This window comes from Hypanus sabinus, chromosome 17 (genome assembly GCF_030144855.1).
Source record: "Hypanus sabinus isolate sHypSab1 chromosome 17, sHypSab1.hap1, whole genome shotgun sequence".
Classification (NCBI taxonomy): domain Eukaryota; kingdom Metazoa; phylum Chordata; class Chondrichthyes; order Myliobatiformes; family Dasyatidae; genus Hypanus; species Hypanus sabinus.
Genome location: NC_082722.1, coordinates 23,342,263 through 23,369,201, shown reverse-complemented (window position 1 = coordinate 23,369,201; position 26,939 = coordinate 23,342,263). Strand labels below are relative to the sequence as shown.

The window sequence follows — 26,939 nt, the reverse complement described above, 5'->3', positions numbered from 1 at the left end:
TTCTCTTTCCCCTCAAATTTCCTGTTCTTCACCAACCTATTTTACCAACTCCACATCAACTCAAGCGAAATTCACCTCAACTTGGATGGCGCAGTTTCTTTGTAAGAATAGGAAAAGTTCAATCATTAAGAAACAAGTTTATATAAATATGCATATTCCAATTTATTGGGAACAAGTGTGTAGTCTTTAAAACAGATGGGGATCAGTGTTTGTTTAGAGTACAGCCACAAGATATTCTTATGTCATCCAATTAATGTTTCACGAAAATCATTTTATTTCTTGTCTTATTGTAGCCTCTTCTATATCAATTATAATCCTTGAAGGACCTAACGTAATGCTAAGCTGCATACACAAACAAAAACAATAGAACTGAAGTTCTCTCAAATATCTGCTTGAATATAAAATCAACTGAAACGGAAGACATCCAAATAATCTTCTGATTTGCAGAATTTGGACAAAATGTCAGCTAAATGTGTGATCCTGGATACATTCTGTGCGGCTGAACTGAAAATATTTTAAAAAGGATCTCATGCTTTCCCCGTGTATATGATGAATAAACTCTTCTCGGCTTCGAGCTGGGCACAGATAGCAATTGTAACAGACATTTTAATGACAAACTCTGCCACCTTCTTCAGAGATGATGCTTGGGTATGTCTAGTTTGGTGGTATTTATAGCCCCATAGTCCATTCCTCCTGATTGGCTAGTCTTCATCCAACCATGCTTCCACTCTTCCATCTTGTTTACAATTGAACTCCAGTTCTTACTTACAGTGAGACCTTCATCTTTGTTAAAATTCTTTTTCTCTAGTTTTATTTCACTAGCTTCCATCACCAGGTGGCCCCAAAAGCCAATCGGCACAGCGCAGTAGTTTTGTACCAAAGTCAATCCTATGGCCATTGTGAATGTAGTGTTGTTACCATCAGTTTCTCTAGGTAACCCAAATGGATACACTTCCTGTGCTCCTTGATGCGGGTTTCCACCATGTGTCCGTCTGGCCAATATATGCTGCTCCGCATTCACTGGGAATCCTGTAAATATCAGCCAACCTGAGTGCCAAGTCATTTTGACCCGCATAAGCAAGCTGGGACTTAAGCTCCCTTACGGGTTTGTGGATGGTATTAATCCAGTATATCTGAGGAACCTGTCAATCCTTTCAGAAACCGTGGAAATATAGGTAGTGATAGTTTCTTCCTTTTTGTTAGGTTTCCTGGTTTTTCCATCAGCCTTTTTAAGGGCCTGATTGACTCCCTTCACCTTGTAGCCATTCTGTAGGAACATCGTGCATAGTTATTTTATTTCCTTAGGGAAACTGTCCGGGTCCGAAATAGTTAATCAAGTTAGAAAGAACCACTCCACATTGGGGGGGGGGGAGAGAGAGGGGGGAGAGAGAGGGAGAGGAGAGAGAGGGGACAGAGAGAGAGGGGACAGAGAGAGAGGGGACAGAGAGAGAGGGGACAGAGAGAGAGGGGACAGAGAGAGAGGGGACAGAGAGAGAGGGGACAGAGAGAGAGGGGACAGAGAGAGAGGGGACAGAGAGAGAGGGGACAGAGAGAGAGGGGACAGAGAGAGAGGGGACAGAGAGAGAGGGGACAGAGAGAGAGGGGACAGAGAGAGAGGGGACAGAGAGAGAGGGGACAGAGAGAGAGGGGGGAGAGAGAGATTCTGATAGATGCCATGTCCAAGGCTACTGTCCAGTTTGCACCGTATTAAATGTCCAGGAACAGGAGGCCAATATGAAAATATCCTTCATGAGGGTGAACCAGTGGAAGGCATCCAGTCCAGATGGCATACCTGGCCAAATACTAAAGACCTGTGCTGACTAACTGGCTGGAGAATTTACCAATATCTTAAATTTCTTGCTTCAGCAGTCTGAAATACCCACCTACTTCATGCAGGCATCACTTATACCCGTGTTGTCTAAAAACAGCGTAGCAAACTACCTCAGTGACTATCGTCTCAGTAGCACCTGCATCCACTATGATGAAATGCTTTGAAAGGCTGGTGGAGATACATATTAACTCCTGCCTGAGAAGTGACTTGGATCCATTCCATTTTGTTTACCGTCTCAACACTTTAACAGCAGATGCCATTTCATTGGCTCTTCACTCAACCCTGGAACATCCAGAGCGAAGATGCTTATATCAGGATGCTCTTCATTGACTACAGCTTGGTATTCAATACTATCATCTCCTCAAAACTAATCAATAAGCTTCAAGTGTGGTTGCATTACAATCTGGTATGAACAGAAAAGCCTACAAAATTAGTAGATACAGGCCAGTTTGATAAAGTATGTAAAAGGGTTAACACTTCGTTAAATAGCAGTCTGTTTTTCTGCAAGAAACCGCTGGTGATCAACAGATGGGCTAATTTTGTTATTCAATGCTGAGCAATATTTCTTTTTGGAGGTAGCTAGCTAGGGTTTCAGGTTGCTTATCTCCTTGTGCAGTCATGCATAGAGATAGGACAGCTCCAGTCTTTTTTGGGTATTAGGTTATTATACCTATTCTGTAATTTGTCTCTCGGTACTGTCAAGCAATAGATAAGTCTGACTCCAGCTTGGTAGGTGTGGGGAGTATCTGAACGAATATATCCATTTGTAAGGGGAATTGTGAGTTAGTTGGTGGATTAGGCAGAAACAGTCACAGACTGTCCCTGTTTGAGTGACTAACTGAGTAAGCCCCTTGAATAAAGAAAGAGCTTGTACTTATACGGTCTCTGAGTGACTTTATCCAGCTTCGACTTCCATAAGTTCATCATGGGTAAAGCCCTCCACACCACTGAGTACATCTACATGGAGCACTGATATAGGAAAGCATCATTTATCATCAAGGACCCCCACCATCCAGGCCATGTTCTCTTATAACTGCTGCCATCAGGAGGAAGCTACAGGAGCCTCAGAACCCACAACACCAGGGTCAGTTATTGCCCCTTAACCATCAGGCTTTGGAACCAGAGAGGATAACTTTACTGAACTTCACTTACCCCATCACTGAATTGTTCCCACAACTTATTGACTCACTTTCAAGGATGTTCTCGCTATTTATTGCTTATTTATTATTACGTATTATATCTTTTTGTATTTGCACAGCACAGTTTTTTTGCAAGTTTCATTGATTCTATAATGTTTCTTGTATTTACTGTGAATGCCCTCAAAGGTTGTGTATAGTGACATATATGCATTTTGATAATTTACTTTGAACTTTGTAGACAGAAGCATGTGCAGTACCCTTTCTGAAGGCAATGACCAGCTGCAACGACTAGCAGCAATTTTTTTTGTGTGGGTAAATGTTGCTTCAGTGATCCTGCATTATGAGCTCCATCAAATGAGTTTGCAGTTCAGAGACACTGTCACACTGAGTGCAACCTATTTCACCTTGACATTTACTACATTTTTTAAAAAAAACAGTAAGTGGGCTTTTCAGAACAAAAATCAGATTCCTTTAAATGATTGCTCTGTCATTATTTAATTTAGTGGTTGAAAAGAAATAGGAACACTGAGGAGCCCATGTGCAATTTTAATTGATAATTACAGATTTGTTTATTTGCCAGAGGCTGACTTTGGAACAGGATCTGCATTTTGCTCTCTTTACTCCGCTGGGCAAATGCAACTGATGCGCTACATAGAGTATGTTGCATCAAGAAATCGATGCCGAATTTAATATCTGGTTTGGCCCATGTTCATGTGATTGGACTGTGCACTGGCTATAATCTACTGCATTGCAGATTCTTGCAGAACTGTGACTATTTTGAATGTTTAACAAGCACTGCAAATTATGCTTTATTGCACACCAAATCAGTTTTGTTATTCCATGTATAAATTGAACTTGGTAATTAATTTCATCATATTGAAAAATTATTGATGCTAAATTTTTTTGGTGTATTCATTCCTAAAGTATTTTAAATAAATTCTTCTTGGGCTTCCAGTCAGGCACAGGTATCAATAATAACCAACGTTTCAATGCTACCTTCTTCAGGGATGATGTGTGGGTATGTCTAGACCGGTGGTATTTATACCCCCATAGTTCATGCCTCCTGATTGGTTAATGCTCCTCCAATCATATTTTCACTCTTCTACCTTGTTTACAGTTGAATTCCAGTTCTTACTTGGAGCAAGACCTTTGTCTTTGTTAAATTCTTTTCCTCTAGTTTGATTTCAATGGCTTCCTTTACGAGGCAGTCCATGTTGGGAGGTGTGACTGTAGTTTTTATTGTTGCGGTATGAATACATGTGAGTGGGTTTCCAACAGACTACCGTCAGAGGCTACCATCCGCGACTACCGTGCGCTTTGCTTATTAGAATGTCCCAGAATGGGAGGCAACCATTCTTCTCCACCTCAGTCATAAACTGAATGAACAAATGGATGGAGTGGCCATGGGATTGCCCTTGTCACCAGCTATTGCTAATTTCTACATGGAAGACTTTGAAGAGAGTGCTCTGAGTTCCTCACCCTTGCTTCTTCAGATACTTTGAAAACACCTGCATAGTATGGCCTCATAGACGCCAGGCACTCCCAACAGTTCCACAACCAACTGAACAGTATATATCCGAACATTCAATATATGATGGAGAAAAATGTGGTGACCTGCCTCAGTGACCATCACCAGTTGCACTTACATCCACTGTGATGAAGTATCCTGGGAGGTTGGTAATGAAACATCAACTCCTGCTTGAGAAGTGACTTGGATCCACTCCAATTTGCCTACCAACACTACAGGTCCACAGTAGATGCCACTTATTGGCTCTTCACTCAACCCTGGAACATCTGGACAACAAAGATATACATCAGGATGTTCTTTATTTATTACAGCTTGGCATTCAATACTATCATCCCCTCAAAACTAACCAATAAGTTTCAAGACAGTGGCCTCAATACGTCCTTGTGCAATTGGATCCCTAATTTTATCACTTGCAGACCCCAGCCAGTTCAGATTAGCAACATCTCCTCTACAATATCCATCAACACAGGTGCACCACAAGGCTATATGCCTAGCACCCTGCTCTACCCACTTTAGACTTATGACTATGTGGCTTAGCACAACTCCAATGCCATCTTCACGTTTGCTGACAACACCCCTGTTGCAGGGCAAATAATCATATAGAGGGAGATGGAAAATCAGCCAAGGAGCTTGATTATTGACTTCAGGAGGAGGAGCAGAGGTGAAGAGGGTCAGCAACTTTACGTTCCTCTGTTATCATTTTGGAGGACCTGTTCTGGGACCAGTACACGTACAAATACGAAGAAAGCATGGCAACATTTTTGCTTCCTTAGAATTTTGTGAAGATTCAGCATGACATCTAAATTGTCTGTAGATGTGCGGTGGAGAATATATTGAATCATAGCCTGGTATGTAAACACCAATGTCCTTGAATGAATCATCCTACTAAAAGTAGTGGACACAGCCCAGATCATCATACTCCTCACCATTAAGCACATCTATATGAAGCGCTGCTGCATGGAGACAGCATCCATCATCAAGGACACCCATCAGCCAGGTCACGCTGCTGTCATCAGGAAGATGGTATAGGAGCATCAGAACTCACACCACCAGGTTTAGGAACAGTTATTAGCCCTCAACCATTAGGCCCTTGAATCAAAGGGGATAACTTCACTCAACTTCATTTGCCCCATCTTTGCAATGTTCCCACAACCTATGGATCACTTTCAAGGACTCTTCATCTCATACTCTTGATATTTATTGCTTATTTACTTAATATTTCTTTCTTTCTCTTTGTATGTGCACAGTTTGTCATCCTTTGCACACTGGTTGAACACCCAAGTTGGTGTGGACTTTCATTGATCCTATTACCGATTTACTGAGTACACCCACAAGAAGGTTAATCGCAGGGTTGTATATGGTGGCACATATGTACTTTGATAATTAATTTACTTTGAATGATCAATCTCATTATGATCATGTGTAGCTCTTCAGTAACTTTCACACTTCATTCTTCATTTTTACCTTATTCTAGCTCAATGCACTATGTAATATGATCTGTATAGACAGCATGCACAAGCTTTTCACTGTATCTTTATACATGTGACAATAAACCAATACACTTAGAAATAAGCTTGTGAGTGGTGATATCTCCATTCACCTGATAAACTTGGCTGGCTGTACAGATGAGCTTCTGGGTTTGTGAGGTACGATCAGAGAAGTTTTGACAAAATGCTGTGGGTTATCACATACACAATGATTGGGGGTGAATACCCATAGCAGCACAGTAGCACAGCACATAGCTGTTCGTGTAAAACCATTACAAAGCCAGCGACCCATTGCTGTCTGTATAGAGTTTGTATGTTCTCCCACGACATTATAGCCTTCCTCTGGGTGTTCCAGTTTCCTCCATATTCTAAAGATGTACAGGTTATGTTGGCACCAGAAGCATAGCAACACTTATGGACTTGCCTATCAAAATGTTTTTCTATTGTGTCCCAGCCTCTTCCCATTTTTTAATGTCATTATGTTCCAGCATATTATCCTGTTTTACGCTGTCCTCACATTTGACAAGATCCCTTTCATTGGTAAATACTGAAGCAAAGTATTCATTAAGGACTTTCCCAACCTCTTCCTACTCCAGTCCTACCCTCACTCAGGTCATCCTCCAGTTCTTCACAGACATCTGGAATGCCTTGGGGTTTTCCTTAATCCTATTCATCAAGACCTTCTCATGACCCCTTCTGGCTCTAAGCCTATTTTCAAGCTCCTATCTGGCTACCCTGCAACTCTCTAGGACCGTGTCCAATCCTCGCTTTCTCAGTCGTAAGTATGCTTCTTTTCCCCTCTTAACTAGATGCTTCAGATCTCTTATCACCCATACCTCTTTCACCCTATTATCCTTTCCCTGCCTTAATGGAACAAACCTATCCAGTATCCCAATCCAAGTGCTCCCTTAACAACCTCCACATTTCCATTGTACATGTCCCTGGGAACATCTGTACCCAAGTTCTTGCCTCAAAGCATAATTCACCCTCCCCATATTAAATACTTCCCTACACTATATGCTTCTTTCCCTATCCAAGGCAATGATATAGGCCAAGGAGTTGTGGTCAAGGTCTCCAAAATGCTTACGCAGTGAGACATCTGTCACCTGTATGGCCACGGTTTACATACTGTGTCAGAAATCCTTCCTGGACATAAGCCTAACAAATTTCAGTCTTTCTCCACCTTTTGCACTGAGGAGATACCAATCAATATTAGGGAAGTTGAGATGATCCATGACAACATTCTTGTTATTTTTGCACACTGCCAAAATGTGCCTCCTGATCTGCTCCTTGGTGTATGTTGTCTTCTCAACATACCATTGCCTTCTCAAGGAATTAGAATGGGCAATAAATGCTGTATTGCCCAGGTCACAAAAATGAATATAGGGCTGGGGGGGGGGGGGGGGGGGGGGGGGGAGTAGAAAGAAATTAAAGCAGCCAGACAGGAAACTTAGAAGGCTGCATAAAGGGAAATGGAATAGCAAGCCAATTATTCTCTTATCTTCAGGAATACCTTATAAATATGTAAGAAATTGCACGTGTTATCTCACATCACATGGGAAGCTATATCACCCACGGGGTTCATGCCAGGGACGATCCCATTCCACCATCTTTGCTAAAATCCCTTTAACCAAAAAATTAAATGATCTTTCTTTACTGTACATTAACAGATCAATGCGCAAAAAAAAAGTAAAACCATGGGATTATAGAAGGATTCAAAAAGTATTGTGGACTAATCAAAGACAGTTCCTGCTGCAAATGAAGTCATGGAATCTTGCACACTTCAGTCACAGAACTCAGAGACTAGGAATTTTAGAGCTGCTACAAATGCAGTAAATTTCTATTTTATTCTGAGGTTACCCTTATGAAAGAATTGTCCTTGCTCATCTAGCCAGTTCTATAAGATAATCTGATTTGCAAGAAATTCTGCTGCAAACTTCGCTTTTTAAATGCCAAACTTTTCATTTGTCCTAATTCATATTTCATATGGCAATCTTGTAAAATGTATCAAGAAATTAAAAGACAAGTAGAAATGGACAAATTTCAAGTCACTTAGTTCACAACTCAAGAGCAGAAAATACTGTCAGGGTGCAAGTTATGCATGTAAATGAAAATCAAAACAAATCAGAACACTGTAATGGTGCTACACGCAGCGCTGCAATAACGGCACAGAGTCGGTGAGCTGCAGTTACAAAAGAGGTTTATTCAAACTTTGCGGCCTCGCTTTAAAGCCTTCCTGATCCCGCCCTCCCCGGGCGAGAATGCTGTAGGAGGCGCGTATTCACAGTCCCGTCCCGCACACGGCTTTTCCCCTTGCTGGTGAAGCAGGCTTGGCGCCCTCTTTGGGACCTGCCTCGATGCCAGCGCGCGCCGCTTTGTGAGCCGGTTCGAGTGCGCTGGGAAGTGGGTCGCCACAACACTACTAATACCTCTACTAGAACACCTGTGTATTAGTTCCTAATAGTGAGCTCATCTGCCATGTTCTTGTGATTAACTGTAAATGAACAAAAGTCAGCATATCTACTGTACATAATGGACTGCCTTCACACAATGCTTTAGATGACTCCATTCTCCAAATCTTCATTTTAATTGTAACACTTTGTCAATACTTCAAATTCTTCATAGTTCTCAACTTCAAGGAGTGAAATAGTTTCATTTTCACTCCGGCCATTTCTGGCATCTCCAAACCTGAATGCTTGAAACCGAAGTGAGCAAGACAGTTCCAAACTGTCTCGCCGCTTATATCTCACTATCAGTGACAAAACACACTACATTTTGAACACAAACACATGCATTTGTCACTAGAGAAACTGTTCAGCAACAGTTTCCTGCCCTAATTAAGTAGCACAGTGTCCCAAATAAACAAAGGGAATCCTAGCTATTTTCTCAATTTAGTTTTTGATATTTAGGAGTTTCCCCAAATAAGCAGCTGCTCCAATTAACCAGAATTCACTATTTATCTCTGTGGCTGCCATTTGTAGAAGACTGACCCATTTGTCACACTACATCTACCAGGAATATTATGAAATTGTAACTGACTGAATATAAAAACACAAAAGCAACTAGCTCTGAACCATTCCTATTTTAACCATGGGGCAGACTACTAAAAATATTATTGTATCCAATTTTCTGCATATACCACTGAAGATCCTGATCTTAGAAAACAAGCTTTATCAGACAGGTTTAAAATTATACGTATGAAACCCCTATACAAGTAATGAGACCAGAGATATTAAGGCTTGACAAAACTAATAAAAGATATGTCAATTAAAAAAGCAAGAGGTATGAAAAAGAGAATAGATTTTACATGACCTATTTCTGGAATCTACCCTTGATCTTCATTAGCTTCAGTTCACCAATACTTTGAATTCAAATTCTCATGTTTAAATTTTTATAAAGCTTGGCCACCCTAATTAACTGAGCCTCCCCCGTCCCTCCCCCTACCCTCTACAACCTGCTGATGTCAACCAGCATTTTCTGCATCCATGTCTCCTTCACCCAATCTCAGAAGTCACATTTGAATGAAGAAACTTCTAAAGCACTGAAGTGATCCATTCACCTAACAGATGTACACCATGAACCTTTCCTATGGCCCCAAGGAAAACAGCTTTCAAACTTGTAATTGTGCTCATAAATCTTGGTGTTTTTTTCTGATAAGTAAGACATGTTGCAGTGATGTCTTAATTCTACATCTCAATTGTTATTCATCACATTAATCCTACCCCATCTTGCCAGGTATATTCCCGAATACTCAGTAAAATTGCTGAGCCGACATCTCAAATCAGATGACAAGTTTCTGGCTTTAAAAGTTTACCAAACAATGTCTTCTCTGAAAAGGAGCAGCAGAAATCTATTATAATTGCCCAGGGAATGAGCATTAGAGTAACATAGAAAGATGGGAAAAATAAAAGTTATCCTTGGTGTTTAGAGATCTAAGAGTGAATCAAGATCAGGATGGGTTTTGAGAGAAAATGATAAACAGAGGATAGTGAGTTCATACAGCAAGAGAGGTAATCAGTTACAGTGGTTAAAAAGACACTTTGATGAGGAAGATTTAAAGCAGTTGATTCCAAAGTGAGCATTATCATTCCCCCGGGGGCAGTTGGAGTTTCTAAGGAGACGATAAAGATAGAGGGGGCAGTAGGGGGGAACGCTCAGCATCAAGGGAAGGAACTCAGCTGAGGGAATACAGGTTTAAATTAAATTACTTATTTTAAGCATTTGATTCTCAATGCCTCATCATTGATTACAATGATCATGTGATCACCTCATCTCTTGCTAACCCGTTCCCTTAGACTTTGCTCAAAGCGCATTATAGTTGTTGAAAAGCAACGTGACACTGCTTTACTTGGTGTATCATGAGAAATCTGGACTATAGATATGGTGTTATTTCTGGGCCTAGCCCGCACATTATTGCCATCCATGACTTAGTAGTGTTAACTAGTACAACTCTCACTCTAATCACAGTGTCGTGATTCCTGTAAATTAGGGTATGGCATTCAATGGGTAAAGTCCATAACCTGCCCTTCCAAAAAGTCTTGATCACATTTCTCTCACCCACAGCTCAAGTGAGAGATTGCTGTCCCACTTTGCATATTTTCAGGCAGAGTTTTGCCTGAGCTATGATGATATTACAACATTCCCGTTTATTCAGCGCTGTTCTTCAGGTTGGACTTATTGCACAGTTGACCATGGCTGTTAATCCAGAGTGAAATGGCGGAAGCAGACCAGGCAAAAAGGAATGTAGACACTATAGTGTGGGGTATCTGAAATGTCCATTTATTCCAGCACCAAGCAACCAACAGCAGCCAATGTGTTCATTGTGTGAAAAAGTGTTTTTTCCCCCGAATGAGGCAATGAAACTGTCCAGGCTCCTTGAACATTTGAACAGAATTTACTTTGATAAAGCAAACAAGAACTTTACTCATATTAATCACTTTGTGAAAATGTTCAGAAGCAAATAACACTTCAAAACCTGTTTGGCAGCATTTCACAACTAAACAGTAATGGTTTGCGGGCTTCATACAAAATTTCATTGCTCAATGGAAACGGACAAATGGACAAGAGAGTCATTAAGGAAGTGATCCCTGTAGAAAGCATAAAATGGGGGGAGGGAAAGACGTGCTTGGTGGTGGGATCCCGTTGGAAATGGCGGAAGTTGTGAAGAATTATGTGCTGAACGCCTTCTCCACTGATCTCGCTCCTGGCACTAATCCTTGTAAGGGGAACACGTGATACACTTGCCCCTCACCACCATTCCGGGCCCCAAACAGTCCTTCCAGGTGAGGGGCATATACTGGGGTCATATACTGTGTTCAGCACTCCTGGTGTGGCCTCCTGTATATCGGTGAGACCAGACATAGATTGGGAGACACCTACGCTCCCTCCACCAGAAAAGCAGGATCTCCCAGTGTCCACCCATTTTAATTCCATTTCTCATTCTGATATGCCTACTCATGGCCTCCTCCACTGTTGTGATGAGGCCACACACTGGTTGCAGGAACAACAACTTATATTCCATCTGGGTAGTTTCCAACCCAGATGACATGAACACTTCCAGTAAAAGCAATGAGCAGTGAACAGTTGGACTACTAATGAATTAACAGCGGGGGAGTGATGTTCATTGTATGGCATGTCTTGGGTATCTGAAACCTGACGGAGCCCATCCCTCTCCAGGTTTTTTTTTACAAGGTCAAGTTGCTCGCTCAACACTCAACCCAGGCACAGATGGAGAGCGTGTGAGGGAGCTGGTCAGATTCCAGACCTCTCACCCCGAAGTCCAGCGCTGAAGCCCCCACGTCAATCATAAAGTACTGTTTGATTCCATAAAAATCCATGTGCCTTGCCTTAAATTCCTTCTTTCCAACTCACTCTTAAGACAAGTTGCTTATTAAACTATTAGTGTGATCCACTTCAACAATTATGGGTTTTAACCAGCCTAAATATACTTTCTTCACCAGAAACTACAAATCAACCTCCAAACTGAATGGTTTCCTTGAACAATATACCTCAAACATACTGCTGGCAAGGAGTTAGTTAATACCTTCTATTTACCTCAAAAAGATTAGTCCCTCAATTAAGTTTCAGGAATGCTCAATGGAAGATTGACACTTGGCAGCTACAGTCCCAAGTTCCATTGTTAGAAGTTATCAAATATATAGTTGGAAACAACCTGAAGTATGCTGTCCATCAGGCCTGAGTATTTGCAGCATTTTCTATTTTTAAATACACAGCCCTAAATCATTCTTAAAATCAGACAAAAGTACATGCAATTCTTTTAAATTACTCATACAAAATCAATTAGTGAAGTGTGGAACCCTGCAGCAGCACAGAGCAGACATTACTATAAATTATTCAATAAATCAGTGCCAAAAATATGAATAAAGGGGTATTGTTCATGGACAGTTCAGAATATCTGAGAGCAGAGGGGAAGAACAATTTTGGAACCATGAAGCGTGGGTGTTTGAGGCACCTGTACCTCATTCCTGAAGGCAGTATCAAAAGGCCATGCCTGGATGCTGGATGGCAAGGGTCCTTAAAGATGGATGCTGCCTTCTTGAGGCATCACATTTTAAAGATGGTGGGATCCAGTGACCATGATAGTGCTGCTGAGTCTGCAATCGTCTGAAGTCTCTTACAATCCCATGCATAGGAGATTCCATATCCAGGTGGGCGATGCAACCAGTCAAAGCACTCCACTGTAAATCTGTAGAAAGTTGCTAGAGTCGTTAGTGACATACCAAATCACTTGAAACTCCTAATGAATTACAGTAGCCAGTGTGCATGTTGGGACCAAGACAGATCTTAAGATGTGGATGCCCAGCAAATGAAACTGTTCACCCTTTCCAGCACTGACTCCTCAATGAAAACTGGTGTGTATCCACCCAACTTCTGCTTTGTGAAGTCCACAATCAAATCCTTGTTCTTGTTGGTGCTGAGTGAGAGATTTTGTTGCAACCCGTCAATCACCTGATCCATCTCATCCTGTATGCCTCCTCGTCACCATGAGATATTAACAATACAGCGGCATCATCTGTGAATTTATAGCTGATGTTTGAGCTGGTCTCAGATACAATCATGAGTGTGGAGACAGAGGTACTCGAGAAGATGGCAATTCATCTAAGTTCTAATAGCATGAATGCAAACCAAAACATGGATACGTTAAGTGGTTGTAATAAATATGAATAGCACACAAAATTAACTGAACAGGCACTCTGCATCAGCCTTCACTAAAGGGGATGCTAGAAACATCCATCGAAAAGAAAATGAAGGGGAAAACCTCAGGAATATTAATTATCGCAGCAATAACACTGAGAAAAATTATTGGATCTGTAGGATCTGGCTAATGGGAACACAGTGTGGAGAAAATCTGAAACTGAAATTATGGAAGGAAAGGTTATAAATTGATAAAATTATAAAACTCAAATATACAGGGATCTGTCCTCCCTAATGTAGAGATACACCAAATGGATAGGAATGTTAACAAAATAGTTTATTTCTATAGGAATGGAATACAAAAGAGGTCTAACGTTAAACAGGCCATCTGGGATGTTAGATACAATACTGATCTCCTTACTTTACGAAATAAATGTAATGATAACAGTTCACAGAAAGCATACCAGACTAATACCCATGAAGGCCAAATAGGGTAATGAGGAAAATATTGGATAAACTAAGATTTCATCAGCTGTAATTTAGAAGAGTGAGAACCAATGTGTTTAAAATAAACAATATACGAGAAGACAGAGGAAATGCAAAACCTGCTTCCTCTTGTGGGAGAGGGTATAAAAATGAGGGGCCATGAGAAGATGCACTGATATTTTTCTCTCTCAGAGGACCATGATTCTTTAGAACTCTCTTCCTCAAAAGAACCATGGAAGTAGTTTTTTTGAATATTTTAAGACTGTTTTTTTTTGATAAACAAAGAGGTTAAAGGTTGCAGAATTGAAGTTACAATTTGATCAGGTATGATCTTATTAAATGGTCGTAAAGGCTGAATGGGCAACACCTGCACAACTATTTTGTTCCTAACTGACATAATTTTTATTACTGTATTTTCTCAAATTCACACATTTCTATCATTTAATTATCTAATATTCATCATCACAACTGAAATTTTTGATATTTTTGTTACAACAATCAAAACCAGCTGCCAATTTTAATATAATGCGGACCAATTTGCACATTACTCAAGAGCTTGTTGCACAATTTGGTGCATTGTTAATTTGCACCCAACAATTCACAGTAAATTACAAAAGAAAGTACTGACCAAATTTATGAAACTATCATCAAAACTGACGGTAAAAGAAATTCACAAACCTGTAGAGAATTTGGGTTAATTGCACATGGCTTAGAGAAATCTCAATTATAAACCTGCAGTCCAGATGGGGGTGTCTCGGCCAGAAACATTAACTGTTTGATATTTTCCACAGATGCTGCCTGACCTGCTGAGTTCCTCCAGTATTGTGTGAGCTACAAACCGTGCACTGAAGCTGAGAAGATACCAAATGTTTTTCACTACAGATCTTAATGGGTTTATTGAGTTTATGGTTCGACATTCTCTGTGCACTGTAGGTGACTGTTTTAAGGCACAAGCAGATTAAGGTATTTCCTAACATTGCATTTTAACAATGGGAAGTAAACGGGCAAAGCTGTCAAGGTGGAAAATACAAATATCAGGAATATGGTACGGTTAAATCTCAGGGAAGGTGTTAACAGCGATATAAAATGCAGTACACAGACTGACCTAATATATGACCATTAGGAAGAGATTCTGGAATGCTTTAAACTATTTAACATTTCCAGTAACCTAATTTCCCTCTCATACCCATTTACTGTCCTGTTCTTCTGCCACAAACTACAACCAATAGCAATTTATAGGAGCCTGTTAACTTACCAGCAAGGATCCAGGGCACAGGGAGAACTCCATGAAAACAACATTTCAGGCAGGATCAAACTGAATCACTGAAACTGCGTTGCAACAATTGATGACCCATTTTTGGTCACACAACACCCACATATTTTTATTCTCTTCATATTTCACAGGTATTGCATTAATGACCTTTATTGTAAGAGGTATTGAGCATAAAAATCAGGAAAAATTTGCTATAAATTTACAGGGCATAGATGAAATCTCAGCTACAGATCTATGCATAGTTTTTGCAATGATATTTAAGATACGCTTGCATTAGAAGCAATGTAGGAAAGATTCAAGGGCTTGATTACAGAGATTAAGATTTGAAGAACTGTTGAACAAGGCCTATACTTATTACAGTATAGGTAAAGAAATGGTTATTTTATTGAAACTTTTAAAATACTGAACATAAACACTATGAGGAACTCAGCAGTTGACATTTCTGGCCGAGACACTGGCCTGTTAACTTCCACAATAATATTTTCTGATAGGAGCTTCAAAACAAAAAACATTTTTCATCGTTGCAACACACAAAATGCTGTTGGAACGCAGCAGGCCAGGCAGCATCTATAGGGAGAGGCAGTGTCGATGTTCGGGCCGAGACCCTTCATCAGGAGTAACTGAAAAAGATAGTAAGAAATTTGAAAGTAGAAGGGGAAAATGCGAAATGATAGGAGAAGACCGGAGGGGGTGAGATGAAGTTGAGATCCAGAAAGGTGATTGGCAAAAGGGATACAGAACTGGAGAAGGGAAAGGATCATGGGACGGGAGGCCTAGGAAGAAAGAAAGGGGAGGGGTGCACCAGAGGGAGATGGAGAACAGTGGTGGTGGGCAGAAAGAGAACAAAAAAGGGAGGAGGGAAGGGATGGGGTAAGAAGGGGAGGAGGGGCATTAATGGAAGTTAGAGAAGTCAATGTTCATGTCATCAGGTTGGAGGCTACCCAGACGGTATATAAGGTATTGTTCCTCCAACCTGAGTGTGGCTTCATCTTGACAGTAGAGGAGGCCATGGATAGACATTTCAGAATGGGAATGGGACGTGGAATTAAAATGTGTGGCCACTGGGAGATCCTACTTTCTCTGGCGGAGCGAGCGTAGGTGTTCAGCGAAACGGTCTCCAGTCTGCATCGGGTCTCACCAATATATAAAAGGCCACACCGGGATCACCGGACGCAGTATACCAAACCAGCCGACTCACAGGTGAAGTGTCGCCTCACCTGGAAGGACTGTCTGGGGCCCTGAATGGTGGTGAGGGAGGAAGTGTAAGGGCAGGTGTAGCATTTGTTCTGCTTACAAGGATAAGTGCCAGGAGGGAGATCGGTGGGAAGAGATGGGGGGGGGGGGGTCAAATGGACAAAGGAGTCACGTAGGGAGCAATCCCTGCAGAAAGCATAAGGGGGAAGGGAAAGATGTGCTTGATAGTGGGATCCCACTGGAGGTGGCAGAAGTTATGGAGAATTATACTTTGGACCTGGAGACTGGTGGGCTGATAGGTGAGGACAAGGGGAAACTTATCCCGTGGGTTGAGGGCAGATGTGCGGGAAATGGGAGAGATGCATTTGAGAGCAGAGTTGATGGTGGAAGAAGGGAAGCCCCTTTGTTTAAAAAAGGAAGACATCTCCTTCATCCTGGAATGAAAAGCCTCACACTGACAGCAGATGCGGCGGAGATGGAGGAATTGTGAGAAGGGGATGGCATTTTTGCAAGAGATAGGGTGGGAAGCGGAATAGTGCAGATAGCTGTGAGAGTCAGTGGGCTTATAGTAGATACCAGTAGCACTATTCCTCTTGTTCCCAGGGCTGAAATAGCTAACACGAGAGGGCATATTTTTAAAGTGCTTGGAAGTAGGTACAGAGGAGATGCCAGGGCTAAGCTTTTTTATGCAGAGTGTGTGGAACGGACTGCCAGTGGCAGTGGTGAAGGTGGAAACGATAGAGTCTTTTAAGAGACTCCTGGTTGGATACATGGAGCTTCAGAAAGGTGACCTGATAGAGGTGTATAAGATGATGAGAGGCATTGATCGTGTGGATAGTCAGAGGCTTTTTCCCCAGGGCTGAAATAGCTAATACAAGAGAGCAGTTTTAAGCAGCTTGGAAGAAAGTACAGAGAAGATGTCAGGGGTAAAATGCAAGAGAGTGGTGAGTATGTGGAATGGGCTGGCAGAGATGGTGGTGGAGACAGATACTATAGGGTCTTTTGAGAGACTCCTGGATAGGTATATTACGTTTAGAAAAATATAGGGCTATGGGTAACCCTAGGTAATTTGTGGGCACAGCTTTGTGGGCTAAAGGGCCTGCATTGTGCTGTAGGTTTTCTGTTTTCACAAGTGAGTGAGTTGTGCAAATAGCTCAGCACATCATGGAGACCAGCCTCCCCTGTAGGAACTCCATACGCCTTGCTGCCTCAGTAAAGCATCTCAGTACTTTATTGTCGCCAATTGATACTAGAGCATACAATCATCAAAGCGATATTTGATTCGGTGCTTTGCGCTCCCTGGAGTGCAAATCGATAGTAAATATAATAAAAATTTAAATTATAAATCATAAATAAAAATAGAAAACAGAAAATAAGGTAGTATAAAAAAACCAAGAGACAGGTCCAGATATTTGGAAATTACGGCCCAGATCCGGATCCGTTCAGCAGTCTTATCACAGTTGGAAAGAAGCTGTTCCCAAATCTGACTGTACGAGTCTTCAAGCTCCTGAACCTTCTCCTGGAGGGAAGAAGGACAAAAAGTGTGTTGGCTGGGTGGGTCGTCTCCTTGATTATCCTGGCAGCACTGCTCTGGCAGTGTGCGGTGTAAAGTGAGTCCAAGGATGGAAGATTGGTTTGTGTGATGTGCTGGGCTGTGTTCACGATCTTCTGCCTTAGACAGGCCAACTTCAATACCAGGTTGTGATGTACCCTAGAAGAATGTTTTCTACAGTGCATCTATAAAAACTAGTGAGTGTTTTAAGGAACAGGCCAAATTTCTTCAGCTTTCTCAGGAAGTAAAGGCACTGGTCTCTGCTTGTTTAGACCAAGTCAGGTCATTTGTGATTTTGACCCCAAGGAACTTAAAGCTTTTGACCTGTTCCACCTGCACACCACCGATGTAGATGGGGTCATGCGGTCCGCTACTCCTTCTGAAGTCAACAACCAATTCCTTCGTCTTGCTGACGTTTGAGGAATAGGTTATTATCTTCGTACCATGCCACCAGGTTCTTAATTTCCTCTCTGTACTCAAACTCATTATTACCCGAGATGACACAACAATTGTGGTGTCATCAGCAAACTCATATATTGAGTTCAATGAAAACTTGACTACACAATCATGGGTGTACACTGAGTACAGCAGGGGGCTGAGTACACAGCCTTGTGGGGTACCGGTGCTCAAAGTGATCGTAGAGGAGAGCTTGTCCCCTATTTTTACAGCCTGGGTCCTGTCTGAGAGGAAGTTGAAGATCCAGCTGCAGATCTGAGTGCTAAGACCCAGGTTCCAGAGCTTAGGAATCAGTTTATTTGGAATTATGATATTAAAGGAAGAACTGTAGTCAATGAAAAGGAGCCTTACATATGTGTCTTTATTCTCCAGGTGTTCTAAGGAGGAAGGTAGTGCCAGAGAGATGGCATCTGCTGTTGACCTGTTGCTCCGGTAGGTGAATTGCCAAGCATTGAAGTTGACTGGTAGGTTATGGTTGATGTGTGCCATAACCAATCGCTCGAAGCACTTCATAGCAATTGATGTCAGAGCCACAGGTCAGTAGTCATTCAGGCATGCCACCTTGCTTTTCTTCAGCACCGAGATTATCGTTGCCATCTTAAAACTTGAGTGGATCTTAGACTGAAGCAGGGAGACCACTTCCACCATGGACATTCTCTCTTCATTGTGCCCAAGATGCAAAAGTCTAAAAGCTCGTACCAGCAATCTCAAGGACCTTCTACCCCAGGTACAAGACTATGAAATTTTCCCCAGTAAAATATGATGGACTCGAACTCACAATCGATCTTATGACCTTGCACTTCATTTACCTGAACCACACTTACTCTGTAGCTGTTCACTATATTCTGCACTATTACTTTATCTTGCTCTACCTCAGTGCACTATGTAAGGAATTTATCAGCAGGAGCTGGATGCAAGACAAGATTGAACAAGAGAAAACCTGCAGATACTGGAAATCTGAGCAACACACACAAAATTCTGGAGGAAGTCAGCAAGCCAGACAGCATCTAGGAAAAGAGCAGTCAACATTTCAGGCCAAAACCCTTCAGCAGGACTTACAGTCGATGCTTCAGGCTGCTGCCTGGTCTGTTGAGTTCCTCTGGTATTGTGTGTGTGTGTTGCTTATAAGACAAACTTTTCACTTTCTCTCATTGCATATGACAATACACCGATTTCAGCAGTCATCTGCTCATGCATTTGCCAATCATCATTACCACTATTTTCCTTGTTCTTAAACACAGTACCAGTCAGCAAATACCAACAGGAATTAGTGAATTTTAGGCACACTTGAGATGCATCACGTAATGATATATCGTAGAAAATGTTAAGCCATATCCATCAGCTATTCCATATATGAACTATTCAAAACGGAATTAATCTTTTATTTTTACTAACTCGGTATTAATACTGTTAAGAGATCCTTCTGTACACGAATATGGCTTTGAATATTCCCCCGTTTCGTTATAATCTTTACGTCTGCTTTCCCATGTGCTAACGACACTCCCTCCACCGGCCCGGCCGGACCCGACTCTCCCCCGCCACCGGCCCAGTCGGACCTGACGCTCCCCCCGCCACCGACCCGGCCAGACCCGACGCTCCCCCGCCACCGGCCCGGCCGGACCGGACCCGACGCTCCCCCGCCACCGGCCCGGCAGGACCCGACTCTCCCCCGCCACCGGCCCGACAGGACCCGACTCTCCCCCGCCACCGGCCCTGCCGGACCCGACTCTCCCCCGCCACCGGCCCTGCCGGACCCGAGTCTCCCCCGCCACCGGCCCTGCCGGACCCGACTCTCCCCCGCCACCGGCCCTGCCGGACCCGACTCTCCCCCGCCACCGACCCGGCCGGACCCGACTCTCCCCCGCCACCGGCCGGACCGGACCCGACTCTCCCCCGCTACCGGCCGGACCGGATCCGACTCTCCCCCGCCACCGGCCGGACCGGACCCGACTCTCCCCCGCTACCGGCCGGACCGGATCCGACTCTCCCCCGCCACCGGCCGGACCGGACTCGACTCTCCCCCGCCACCGGCCGGACCGGACCCGACTCTCCCCCGCCACCGGCCCGGCCGGTCCCACAAGTAACACGGCAGCTATGGTTACCTCGGCACCAGGCGACTCCTCGATCCAGCAGCACAACCCCGCGCAGACCCAGCAGCCACTGCGCGCCGCCCTCTCAGTGGACGGCGAGGCGCCTTCACCAACTCCGATTGGCCGGCTGGAACTCCCAGCAGCCACTGCGCGCCGCCCTCTCAGTGGACGGCGAGGCGCCTTCGCCCACTCCGATTGGCCGGCTGGAACTCCCAGCAGCCACTGCGCGCACCCGCCTCCTCTGGAGGAGGGGGGAGGAGGAGGAGGGAGGGGGGAGGAGGAGGAGGAGGGAGGGGGGAGGAGGAGGAGGGGGGGAGGAGGAGGAGGGGGGGGAGGAGCGGAGGGAGGGGAGGAGGGGGGAGGAGCGGAGGGAGGGGAGGAGGGGGAGGAGGAGGGAGGGGAGGAGGGGAGAGGAGGGAGGGGAGGAGGGAGGAGGGGGAGGAGGAGGAGGAGGAGGAGGGGGAGAGGAGGGAGGAGGAGGAGGAGAGGAGGGAGGAGGAGGAGGAGGAGAGGAGGGAGGAGGGGGAGAGGAGGGAGGAGGAGGAGGAGGAGGGAGGGGGAGGAGGAGGAGGGAGGGGGGAGGAGGAGGGGGGGAGGGGGGAGGAGGAGGAGGGGGGGAGGGGGGAGGAGGAGGGGGGGAGGGGGGAGGAGGAGGGGGGGAGGAGGGAGGGGGAGGAGTGAGGAGATGAGATACTGGCTGGTGCAATGGTTTAAACTCCTGGCAAGAACTGTGGCTGTGGCCTGAGCTTTTACGTGTACGAGTGGTGCGAGAACAGATAGTGGGAAGAAGCAGTAACTCTCCACTTCGCACGCCGTGGGTTTGTGGAGGAGGATGAACGGACTTGTGTCGCGTTTCGTCCCGAGCAGCTGCGTGGCAGAGGATCCCGATCAGCGGGCTGTGCCCGGGGACGCACATTAAGACAAACATCGGCCAAGTGAAATAGGAATTGATATGAAAGGAGAGGGGAGTACCGAATTAAAAGTATTATATATGAATGCATGAAGTATAAGGAATAAAGTAGATGAGCTTGAGGTTCAGTTGGAAATTGGCAAGTACGATGTTGTGGGAATAACTGAGACATGGCTTCAAGTGGACAGGGCCTGGGAAATGAATATTCAAGGATACACATCTTATCGAAAGGACAAACTGATGGCAGAGGGGCTGGGGTGGCTCTGTTGGTGAGGAATGATATTAAGTCCCTTGCCGGGGTGGTGGGGGGGGGAGGTGAGAGACATAGAATCTAGGGATGTAGAGTCAGTATGAATAGAAGTGAGAACTTCTAAGGGTAGAAAGACCCTAATGGGAGTTATCTACAGGCCCCCAAACAGCAGTCTGGATGTAGGGTGTAAGTTGAATGAAGAGTTAAAATTGGTATGTCGCAAAGGTTGTCATGGGGGATTTCAACATGCAGGTAGACTGGGAGAATCAGAATGGTACTGGACCCCAAGAAAGGGAGTTTGTGGAGTGCCTCCGAGATGGATTCTTAGAACAGCTTGTACTGGAGCCTACCAGGGAGAAGGCAATTCTAGATTTAGTGTTATGCAATGAACCGGATTTGATCAGGGACCTCAAGATAAAGGAACCATTAGGAGGTAGTGACCATAATATGATACGTTTTAACCTACAATTTGAGAAGGGAAACTCGGATGTGTCAGTATTACAGTTGAACAAAGGGAACTATGGAGCTATGAGGGAGGAGCTGGCCAAAGTTCAATGGAACAATACCCTAGCAGGGAAGACAGTGGAACAAAAATGGCAGGTATTTCTGGGAATAATGCAGAAGGTGCAGGATCGGTTCATTCCAAAGAGGAGGAAAGCTCCTAAGGGGAGTAAGGGGTGGCCATGGCTGACGAGGAAAGTAAAGGGCAGTATCAAAATAAAAGAGAAGTATAACATAGAAAAGATGAGCGGGAAACCGGAGGACTGGGAAGCTTTTAAAGAGCAAAAGAAGGTAACAGAAAAGGCAATACGCCAAGAAAAAATTAGGTACGAAGGTAAACTAGCCAAGAATATAAAGGAGGATAGTAAAAGCTTCTTTAGGTGTGTGAATAGCAAAAAAATAGTTTAGACCAAAATTGGGCCATTGAAGATAGAAACGGGTGAATTTATTATGGGGAACAAGGAAATGGTGTCGTGGTTTCTCATGCCCCACAAAACGACCAGGAGATGCAGAAGATTCTTCAAGAAGGGTTAAACTTTAATTTGCAAATCAAAGCTGAGACAGTCATTGAGCTAGTAACTGTTTGCCCACCGATCCTTGTACATAGCATGTTTTATAGCAATCTCCTGGTTTAGTTGCATTAGCATATCCAATCAGTCTATAGGTATCACAAGTACATCCGCCACTATTGTTTCTACCTATTGACTTAATCATGTTCTAATCTACATCTCTTAGCTACCTCTCGTTAACACACCATTGTCTTCTACATTCTTAAGATTTCATTCTCCTACTAAATTGGATACATGCATAGCAAATAGCAAGTTCAAAGCTGACTACATAGTTTTGGTTACACAGCAAACAATGCAACTTTTATACTCCAATATATCCCCCCCTTTGAGACCCATAGGGCCTCACACAGAGAAAGAAGACTAAGAGTCTGCCGCGCACAAAAGCCCCAATAAACTCAAGCACTTATTCACAAATCTCGGGTTAAAGTATAATTTTCTGTGCCAAGACCTCAAAGTATTCTCTCCCTGTTACCCTGGGCCGCTGAGCCAAAAACCTGTCCCTTTGTACCTGAGACAGAGAGAAAAACTCAGAAGCCCTTACAATCTACTCCCACACTGTCATTTTGCTCTTGTTCATCCTGCAGGTGTTGTAGGCTGTAACAATACATTTTTGGTGTTTCTTTCTCCACTAAGCTTGGTTGTGTTACGTATCCCGTAACTGGATAACTTACCAGCAAAGATAGAGAGGTCCGTTGAAGTCTGATGTCACTATTTTCAAACGTTTTTATTTATAAAGGGGCACAAAAGTAAGGTTAATACAAACATACAGATAATGCACGTCGTCAATACTCAATCTAAAGCGCAGGTATAGTAATAATCATCATTAAGAAGTGAGCTCTACTGTTGTCTAGGGGTTAATATATTGTCCGTTGGAAATATAAAAGTCACTCAGAAGTCTGCAGACTTTAGCCTTTCGGGGAATCGCTGGGTTTCACGTGTTTTAGAGGGATCGGTGAAAAACGGAAAAACTTGCCCAGGTCTTTATGAAGCCACTCCGTAAAATCAGGGGAGCGTTGTTTCCCCATTGTTAGTTCGAAGTCCTTCTCGGTATTATCAGCCACCCGCTCCCCAGGCAAAGGAGTTAGGAGCGCACGTGGCGTTGAGTGGCTTCCAGCCACAGGAGCACTGAGCGAGGGGGTTCTTCTGGTGCGTCGCTCCGGTACTGCCTCCTGCAGTCCCCTTTTATCTTGACTTGCAGAGTTGTAGATGTCCATCAAAGTAGGGTGATGCAATCCCCACCCCCACATTGCCCGAGGGTGTCCATATCTGTGGTAGCTGTCACATAGCAGGGACATGCACGTCACACAGGTGCCTCTAAGAACAAATGGCCAAAACCGTTGCATTGTCTCTCACTTCCGAGACCCAAATTAATAGCGATCTTGCGATTCTCCGGAAGGAGGGGGCTGCTCCCGCTCCTTCGGCCCCTCAGAGCTGTGGTACATTCATAACAGTTGCAGCACGCACTACAAGAGACTTGAGACAAGGAAGAAAACAGCACAGCACAAGCGCATAGCTCAACAATACAATACTGACAGTTATTGCCATTTTAGTCAGCCATGCTCCCCACCCTCCGAGTCTACTTTTTAACCAGTCAAGTAACTGATGTCCGAACCCTGCATTCTGTGCGCATACCTCGCACTGTGACAAGACAAAGTCTACTGAGGCCTGTAAATAAGGTGACCAAAAACCATCCTTCTTTATTTTCTTTATCACTTCCCCTCCTTGCACAATGGTCAATCCCATGTATGTTGTTTGGGATGTTGTATGTTGGTATGTTGTATGGGATTTCCACTGCTTTTTTTAAAACCTCTCTGTTTCCACACAGCCCCGAACAAATGGCATACTCCATGAGCATATGCCGAATCAGTATAGATGTCTACTTTCTCACCTTCCATCATTTCACACGCAGCTGTCAGGGCTTTGATTTCCGCTAGTTGGGCGGAACACGGTTGGGGACAGGACTCCATCCTAATAATCTTATAGCTCGACTGATCCTGCTGCACTACTGAGAAACCTGCATGATTTCCATCATAATCCCAGTAACAAGAGCCATCTACGAACAGAACCTTTTTATCTGCATCCTCTAGTGCGGGGGTCGGCAACCTGCGGCTCCCGAGCCATTTGTGGCTCTTTCACCTCTGTGCTGCGGCTCCCTGTGGCTTTGGGAAATAATTGGTCAGTATTTAATTAAAATGTATTTTATGTTAGTTTGTTAGCTTTTGAAATGTAATTATGGTGATCTTGTACATTTCCTGCCACATCCGAAACGGCTCACAATTAGCCGGCATTCCGGCTAAGGGAGATAGCCTACGGGGGTTTGTGAGTACGCGTCTTTTGCAGCATCTGCGTCCATGGGGGCTGGGTTGAGGGAGGCTTAAAAGCAAGGCTGTTTAGTTCGAATAAAGCTATCTTTGACTGCAGTTTACTGACACCGCTACAACGTGTTTTTATCGCTGGCTGTCCAGACGGAAGGTGCTGAAACGCTTTGTCGCGTGTCTGGAAGAAGTGAAAACTTTCCTGGGCAGCAAAGGGCTCACCTTTCCTGAGCTGGAACAGCCAGAGTGGCTGGAAAAGCTACACTTCATGGTAGACATGACAGCGCACCTGAACACGTTGAACACAGCTCTTCAGGGGAAAGGACGTACAGCCCTGCACATGTTGGAGGATGTTTTGGCATTCGAGCGCAAGTTGACAGTGCTTGCCAGAGATTTACAGAAAGGCACTTTGTCTCACTTCCCCAATTTGAGAGAGTTCAAACAAGGTCACGACATGATAATTTCGGAGTATTTACATTCTGCAATCATCGCAATGCAAACATCGTTTGGGAAACGCTTCTGTGAGTTCAGAGAGGAAAAAAACACATTATCCTTCCCGGTCACTCCCTTAAGCATCGATCCTTCCCTACTGAATACGACTGCATTGGCAGGTGTGAGTCAACCTGATCTTGAGATGGAACTGGCCGACATAGCCGACAAAGACATATGGGTGTCCAAGTTTAGACGCTTGACAGCAGACCTTGAAGATGTTGCCCGTCAGAAGGCCGTTCTTGCTCAGAAACACAAATGGAGTGATATTGAAAACCTCACAGATGACAGCTTGCGATCCTGTGTAAAGATGAAGGTGACATCATACAGCCCTGATGTGCAGACGCTGTGCGCTGAGGTCCAGGAGCAGAAATCCCATTAACCAAGTATGATAAATATTTTAATTGCCTATTATTTTACTTATATTCATATTTTTTCATAGTTCAGTGAAATAGTCCTTTCATTTTTCAGGATGACAGCTGGCTGACGTTATTTTTGGTTTGCTGCTGGCGGAAAATTTAAGTTTGGCGTTTTTCATAAATACAAGAAGGACTCAAATAGACATTGAATATTTTACTTAAAAGTAACTTTCAACCCAACGTCTTTTTTTCGGAGTTCAAAATGTTTTTGTTGCATGCAGAAATGTAATTTCGTTTTCTCTGCAGGAGTTCATCAATTTCATAAATGCAACACATTATAGTTTGTTTATACATAGCATAAAGGCAAAAAAAAACGTTGTATGCAGTGTTATTTCATTTTAAATGTCAAACGGGTTTTGCGGCTCCCAGTGTTTTCTTTTCTGTGGGAAACGGGTCCAAGTGGCTCTTTCAGTGGTAAAGGTTGCTGACCCCTGCTCTAGTGGTTCTGACCATAAATCTGCTCTCAATTTGGCAAATGCCATCGTCTTCCCTACACAATCATGGGGATCTCCTTCATAGCCCAAAGGGACAAAATCGGCTATATTACTGGTAGTGCATCTCTGTATAGTTATGTCTGGAAATGTCAATAGCATCTGATACGCTGCTATCCTGGCTGGCGTCAGCACAAATTTCCCTCTTTCCAGCAATTCTGCTACTTTGTGGTGTGTGTAGAGTCACAGGATAGCCCAGGATTACAGATGATGCCTTTCATATGCATAGTACAGCGCCGCCAATCCCTGATAACAGGGTGGATACCCCTGCGCCACCTCATCTAGTCTCGTACTGTAGTATGCTATCGGCTGCTTTGCTTTTCCTGTGCCTGTCTCTTGTGTTCGAACCGCTGTGACGTAACCCTCCTGTCGGTTGGATACATACAAATGAAAAACCTTCTCCTAGTCAGGCAAAGCTAACGCTGGTGCTGACTGCAATTCCTGCTTAATAGTATTGAAAGCTATCTCTGCCTCTTCATTCCACTGTAAGCCATTCTTCAAATTTGTATGTCCTGCTTCTTTCATTATCTTTCTCAAAGGTGCCACAATCTCAATCTCAGCATATTCTCCTATCCAATCTGAGCTGTACCCTGCCATTCCCAAAACATCATCATCTGCCCTACAGTCTGGGGTTTGGGGGTCTTAGTTATTGCCTCAATCTGATCTGGTGCTATCGCCTTCACTCCCTTGGATATTACCCTGCCTAAGTATTCCACTTGCTGCGTGCAAAATTGCAGTTTCTTTTTGGATACTTTATGTCCTCCGTGCGCCAGGTTCTCTAACAGAGTTATAGTGTCCTGCTCA

The 26,939-nt window shown here is 43.8% G+C and overlaps 2 protein-coding genes across 4 annotated transcripts in view; one reads left to right on the top strand and one right to left on the bottom strand.

The window, feature by feature from the left end:
- Positions 1-20,331, bottom strand: part of nup93 (nucleoporin 93) — a 180,020-nt gene extending 159,689 nt beyond the window's left edge. For 2 of the 3 annotated variants that reach the window (XM_059992664.1, XM_059992667.1), the window contains exon 1: positions 20,204-20,331. The gene's annotated coding sequence lies outside the window, so the exon portion shown is untranslated. Of the gene's footprint in view, positions 1-4,616; positions 4,636-20,203 lie in introns of those variants that run through there. The other variant, XM_059992666.1, reaches the window with a different exon arrangement.
- Positions 20,332-20,865: 534 nt separating this feature from the next.
- On the top strand, positions 20,866-25,607 carry LOC132406743 (general transcription factor II-I repeat domain-containing protein 2-like). The gene is made up of 2 exons (XM_059992672.1): positions 20,866-21,370; positions 24,843-25,607. The coding sequence occupies exons 1-2, from the start codon at positions 21,272-21,274 to the stop codon at positions 25,605-25,607; spliced, it is 864 nt and encodes a 287-aa protein (XP_059848655.1). The 5' UTR covers positions 20,866-21,271.
- Positions 25,608-26,939: the final 1,332 nt, after the last annotated feature.

Excerpts from the sequence above, each read along its gene's own strand:
- LOC132406743 (XM_059992672.1), top strand. The coding sequence starts at position 21,272 with ATGGCTTCAAGTGGACAGGGCCTGGGAAATGAATATTCAAGGATACAC. Across the intron at positions 21,371-24,842 it reads GGGCTGGGGTGGCTCTGTTG|TTTACTGACACCGCTACAAC; the intron begins GTGAGGAATGAT and ends CTTTGACTGCAG.